At 36.2% G+C, this 6,630-nt stretch overlaps 1 protein-coding gene across 1 annotated transcript in view; it reads left to right on the forward strand.

The window, feature by feature from the left end:
* Window positions 1-459: 459 nt before the first annotated feature.
* The window catches only part of LOC103798559 (intraflagellar transport protein 74 homolog), a gene marked incomplete at its 3' end in the record, with an annotated part of 16,882 nt that continues 10,711 nt past the window's right edge, over window positions 460-6,630 (forward strand). The window contains exons 1-7 of the mRNA XM_009070832.1: window positions 460-573; window positions 1,033-1,168; window positions 1,653-1,701; window positions 2,540-2,638; window positions 2,803-2,863; window positions 3,318-3,377; window positions 4,355-4,416. Of these exons, the coding sequence (XP_009069080.1) occupies window positions 460-573; window positions 1,033-1,168; window positions 1,653-1,701; window positions 2,540-2,638; window positions 2,803-2,863; window positions 3,318-3,377; window positions 4,355-4,416 (581 nt within the window). The remainder of the gene's footprint in view (window positions 574-1,032; window positions 1,169-1,652; window positions 1,702-2,539; window positions 2,639-2,802; window positions 2,864-3,317; window positions 3,378-4,354; window positions 4,417-6,630) is intronic.

A 6,630-nucleotide genomic window follows, 5' to 3' on the forward strand; every position in this document is an offset into this window, starting at 1 on the left:
GGGCTCTGCCGGGGCGTGGGGAGAGCTGCCGCGGTGTATCAGGGAGGGCGAAGTCTAGGACTGTCCGTGGCTGCCGGTGGCGTGCGGACTGTGCAGATAACCCAAATGGGTGTTGGCAGCAGCTGCTCACTTCCAGTCTGTGTCGGGAGAGACTTGCGTTCTGTGGGCAGATGCTGGAACAATAAATGTCACAAGAGTAAGCTGAGGACTAAGCACTGAAAAGGGACTTCTGCCTCACCTTATTCATGTACCTTAAGTGGCCCTTTCTCGGCCCTATTGCTGTCTTGTACTATGCTTTTCCAGTAAGGAAGTCTCTAGCAGATTCCTAGGAAAACCACCTCTAAACTTCTTTGAATAAGAGAAAGAGTTAAGCTTTAAGGAGTTCAACTCTGGTAGTTTTAAGGATTTTGTGCAAATTAAAGAGTGATTTCTTTCCAGAGAGAAGTTCAAAGAACAAACATGGCCAGCACTCACAGACCTCCACTAGCTCGTTCTTCTTCCAGAGCAGGAGTAGGGCTGACTTCAAGACCTCCCTCTTCAAGGACACCATCAGCAACCAGAATAGGAACAGCGGTATGTTAAAAAAGGTTTATCATTACCTTTGATATATTTAGATTTTTATTCATTTTTTGCTATTTTTTTTTACTGCAGTGACTGGGAGTCAGAAGAAGTTAAAGCTCTTTTTTACGAAAAACTTTAAGGATTTTAATTTTCTAGAAAGTTTTGGTTTCTTATTTTGACTGAAAGGGGTGAGGGAGGTCCAGCATCAAGAGCTGACCTGGGAGAGCTTAGTAGCGTCAGTGTTGCAGACAGACAGTACAGCAAACAGCTGCTCAATGGTAATCCCTTACCCTTCTGCAGCAGACATTGGACCAAAGCTTCATTTCCCTGAAGGGATGTAAACGCTAAAAGATTCTTATAGAAAGAGTATAGAGACTAACTAACTGAAGTTTTTAATTGCTTTGGCATTGCATAAGGATAATAAATTCGTAATTCAGACTTGGAAGGTTTGTTGCATGTGGTTTTTTATAGATGCCTCCTGGCACAGCAAGACCTGGGTCTCGTGGTGGTTCATTGACTACTGTAGGAGTTTTATCATCTCAGATTAAAGTTGCAGACCGTCCAGTGACTCAACAGGGATTAAGTGGAATGAAAACTTCAATGAAAGGTATTATCTACTGAAAAGATGTCAGGATGTCTGCAAAGAATTTAAAGGAATTTTTAGGTTTTTAAAGGAAAAGTTTTCATCGCCGTATAAACTGCAGAGTGAATAGCTGTGATTTAAAAGGACAGGAGAAAGAAAAGGAAGATGAAATGATACCTCTTACTGTTGTTGCTCTTGGCAGTCAAAGAAGATAAAGTGATTTTCTATACCTGAGCTGTCTTTAAAAATCATACAGATGAATAGAACAGGATTAATAGTGTCTTCTTTAGAGTACTCTGTTATACAGTAGCTATTAATGTATCTGTAATAATAATGTTTATCTTCACAACAATCTAAAAATTCCATTTTTTTAATGAGGTGATATTTAAGAACACTGTAAATATATCAGGTTTTTGCCTGTAAATTTTGCAGATTGTTTTCATTATTTACAGTTCATCAAAATTAGGGCTTTTTCCTAATAAAGTATCACATTGCTCTCCTTTATTAGGTCCTCAGAGACAGATAATGGATAAAACATATTTCCTTGGGTTGCTGAGGTATGTCTTAACACCACATTCAAAGTTTGGGAGATTGAATGCTCTGTTCTTTTTCAGACATGGATTTTAACCTTAACAATAGGTGGATAGGTGTTCTTCACTTACAATGAACTATTATAAGAGTCCTGCTGTAAGAGCTAAGGTTATTTTGCATGTGGTTTGTAGGAAGAAAGGAATTTTATGCTTATGTCCTAGTACAAGTAGATTCCTTTGATGTTTTGTTGTTAGGCTTGCTAAGTTAAATGCAAACCCATAGCACTAGTAAGAGGAGGGTCAGTGATTTAGAGCTTCCACCTGTAATGTTCTTGTTAGGTCTGATAGCTCCATTTGTAAGAAGTAGCTTCACAAACGAAGCACTTTTTGGTGTATATTTCAGGTGGTTTACTTGAATTATGCATTGAGCTAACAACAACAAAGGCAAAGCCTTGTGGAAGCTGTTGCATGCAGAATTGTATTGGTTGATCATACTGCGGTTTTGAATAATCAGTCCTAAAAGATGTAATTTTAAATATGGATGATACCCACATTGAAATTATATTATGGGGTTTTTTCTGTCCATTTCAGAAAAATTCTTATCTGTTTCAGCAGCAGGGACAAAAAGCAAATTAAAATATTTTATTTCATATTGAATTTTTCTATCAACCGCTTATGACTATCTGATACAACCACTTGGCTTTTTTCTTCACTTATTCAGCTCTTCTTTGAAATGCTTATTTGAAACAGTGCAGTGTGACAAAGAGATTGCACATCTCCTATAGTAAAATATATTTTCTGTTCTAGCTGTGTTGTAGTTGTACGTTCAAATGTTAATGATTCTTTTTTGTTTATTTTTTTTCAGAAGTAAAACAAATGAACTCAAAACAGAAATCAACAAGCTGCAGGAAGAAGTAGAGATGTACAAGCAAGAGAAATCTGTCTATTTGTTGTATGAAAAACGGTGAGATATATTGCAGCTAATGCAGTGCTAACTTGCAGTTACAAGACTATTCTCAAGTACTGGGCAGGCTTCAAGAAACCATTAAATAATTATTTTATTCATAATTTTGTTTTTACATATAGAAATCTTCCCATCGTAAGTTTGATTTTCTGTTTTGTGTTTAGGGCAGAGGCTTTAGCTGGTGAAATCAAAGAATTTCAAGGTCAGCTAGCAGACTACAACATGGTATGCTGCTGTCAAATTTTGAAACTGAATGCTCTCCCTTCCCTCATTTACTCTCTCATTTACTTTGTACTGTTTTTGCTTTTCTTCATCATCTTTTTTTATTGATATTTCTCTGTAAAAATGTACTGGTTAATACTGCCTGTATCAGTTATTGGAAAGCAAAGAGATGGGAACAAAAAAAAAAATAAAAAAAAGGGAAGTGTACTATACATGAGGAGAAATGGTTGTGTATAGATTTAAGAAATTAGTGCTACATAATGTTTCAGGGTTTAGGACAGCTACATGTAACAATGATTACTTCTGAAAATGAGATGTAATCTATTCACATTCCCGATCTTGCTTTTTCTATTTGCAATAACAGAAATTTGCTGTGTTTTTATGAACACTTTGTCTGATTATTTTTTAATTAATAAAAAGGAGAGCAATAACAGGTTGGAATACTGCCTCATTTCAGGTTGTGGATATCCTTAACACCCGTACAGATGTGGCAGAAGTGATTCATGATTACAATATGGTAAGAATTAGAATATTTGCTATGTTTTAACAGTAAAATTGTGTCTGTTACATTCTCGGTGCTTTGATTGTATGACATATCTTGAAAAAGAATAGCACTGATTGAAAATGTACCCATTTTTTTTCCATTTAAACTATTCATAAAGTTGGCAGCATGGCTGTAGTGAGACAGTTGTCTGAAGTGCTGTATTAACAACCCCATGAAAGTTTTCTATGATTTAGATTTGAGAAGGGCGTTGTCCTAACCCAAATTATGAGTGTTAGAATGCTTATTTTCTTGGGAGCACAGAACATTAGTCTTAGGAAAGACAAATTGAAGTGGACTGCATTGCCTTGTAAAGCTGCCTGGTCTTCAGGACATTTAATTCTTTTTTGTCTTCAGCGGTTTAAATGTCTCCAGTGTAATAAGTATTAAATAGGTCTCTGACATGGCCAACCACAAAATCAATGAAGTTTCTTTCTTTGTTTTCATTCTTTATTTTCCAATACACACATAGTGTTCCTCTAAGTGTTAAGGCGTAAGTGGCATTAAGCATGTTTCTTTTCTTATGATCAGTTGGTCCATAAACAAAATAAACTAGTTTCAGAACAGGCTGTTTTGGTAACTTGAAAAATTACCTGGTCAAAACAACTATTTTGTTCCCTGCATTTGATTTAAAAATAAAGTCACATGCCTGCATCATAAAGGGAAGAACACTTTACGAGTGTTACCTTTTCATTCTGTCTGTAGGCTTAAAGAGTATTTTACTAAGTGTTCCAGGAATAGATCCCACTGTAATAGTAAGTGATTTCATTTCTCTGGAGATATTTAAAAGACATATAGATGCAGTGCTTAGGGACAGGGTTTAATGGTGGACTTATCAGTGCTGGGTTAAGGGTTGGACTTCATCATCTTAACCATCTTTTCTAATCTAAATGATCCTATGATTTATTACAAGCTTGATTTTATTTCAATATTATATCCTTTTTGTCTTTAAGTTAAAAGTTCAGAATGACCGAGATGCTCAGAGTATGGATAAAATTTTCACCGAAAGACAAGCGTAAGTACATGAAGTGTTTGCTTCTCCAAAGCTGTTAAAATTATAACTCAGCTTGGGAAAAGGGAGGTGTTACCTATTATCTTCATTGTGCAATGCATGTCACAAGTGATACCTGAACAATTTCAAGATGATACATTAGTGCCAGGTTGCAGCTGGAATTTCTAACTTTAAACTCCTCCTGTAACTGCTCTGAAGATACTTACCATGCCATCCAGGAAGAGTTAGGTGGCAATGCAGACTTCTGTGTTTTGGCAACCTCCTGTCAAGGTATTGAGTTTTGGGCATTTTTTGTGGAGTAGCAGAGTGAGGAAAGCTAGCAGAAGTGGAATCTAGACCTTTACCTGTCTAGTAAGGTAAGGTTGTGTGGAGAAAAACATGAGGACAGTGAGATGCTTGCAGTAAAAATTTGTAAGCCATAAGAATGGCTTGTGTAGTGATAGACTGAGAGGGTGAGTTTCTGAGATGTTTAATTTAGGGACAGGAGATGTGCCGGAGAAAGATATATAATGCTGCTTATTGCAAGTGAAAGCAACCTCAATGATGAGATACTATCAATAAGCTCTTCAATAAGACTATTTACCAGTTAATAGTAAGTCATGTTTCAATAATACTTCAGTTTTCAACAGCTCACTAACGTGTCTGTTCTACCCCTGAATGCATTTTTGTGTTAAGAAAATACGAAAGTACTTGGTTCAGTAGCAAACTAAGGCGTAACGGCATTAGATCTGCAGTAATGATAATTCATCATTGTACTGTATGTAGACGCATCTAAGGGAATAGAGCAGTTGGTCTTTTCTTCCTGCCAATTTGAGTAAAAATAAACCCAAATGCTCTGTTATCTATTACATTGATTTTGCATAATAGACTACTGAGCTGTGGCACTGTTGATTTGGATTCAGTCCCCAGTCTGGCTGTGGTCTGCTTCAGCATTTTAGAGAAATTATTTTTCCTTTCTAGACGTCTTCACAATTAAAGCATTAGTGATTAGGCCAACTTTACAAGCTACTTTGTAAAGCCTTGTTCATGTTAAGCAATATACAGTAAGCTCTCCCTATCCCCCAACATAAGTAACCAAATAGATTTTTATAAAAAGTGGGTTATGAGTATGTTTTGCATGTGTTGAGCTCTTTGTTGTGACAATAATGCATACACGTCACCACATTTCAACAGCAAAACCTTGTTATAGATGTGATGAAATGAAAGGAGATCGACTACATAGCTTCATTTTTGTATTGTATGTGAATAGCATAAAATGGAAGTAGAAGTGTACATTTTGAAAAGTCAGTCCATCATCCATTGTTTACGTCATTAACGCTCATTTGCATAAGCATCTATGTATTTGTCCTCAATAAATCCATCTTCTCCATCCCCAAATGCATGAATTTTCTCAAATGTTACTATGGGTTCTTCATTGTGTCTACCCAATACTGAAGGAGAAGAACTCATGTCAGCTGAAAACTCCTGTTCAAACATGTCCGAGTCGTTTTCTTCCAGACGACGGTGACGGTAGCTGATCAAATAATGGTACCATGTCGGGCATTTTACAGCAGTAAAAATGAGAAGTGTAGTGCTTAGGACAAACCCTATGACACCCGCTAGGAAGGTCCAACTTTTGCCAAGAATTGGTAGCTCTTTAAAACAAACAGGAAAAAACCAGAAGAGTAATCTTCATGAGGAATACAGCAAGATATGATTTTTTTTCATAGTTAAATTAAGAACTCACAAAATAAACAGTGATAGAGGAATTACTGAGTGTCTCCAGAGTTTTAATAGAATGTTATTGCTGTGTTATTAGGGAGTCAGTAACATCACACAGACTGAAAATGTATTGCATCTCATTTCCTAGCAATATGAATCCACCATGCATATCTGTAAAATATTAATAGTTTCAAAGCCAGATAAAGTTCTGTGGACTTACAAAAGATAAAATAATAATTTTTTAAAAAAATTTGAATTCCAAGATTAGTCATTGGAAAAAAATAAATAATTGACTTCAGATTCTATTTCCCAGCTTAATTTTCTGTATGGTGGTGATGTCTGCACCTAAAATATTATGTCTCTTGTTTGGCATATCCTTTCAATTGTATTTATTTTATAACAAAAATTTCAGTAAACTGTAGTTGCCAGTAGTCTTTATTTAGGGACTGCTTTTGTGTGCTGGCCACTCTCCTGAAATAGATGACAGGCTGGTAAAGCTAGAGAAACATGTGGCAG

The sequence above is a fragment of the Acanthisitta chloris genome, unplaced genomic scaffold (assembly GCF_000695815.1).
Source record: "Acanthisitta chloris isolate BGI_N310 unplaced genomic scaffold, ASM69581v1 scaffold4103, whole genome shotgun sequence".
Taxonomy (NCBI): Eukaryota; Metazoa; Chordata; class Aves; order Passeriformes; family Acanthisittidae; genus Acanthisitta; species Acanthisitta chloris.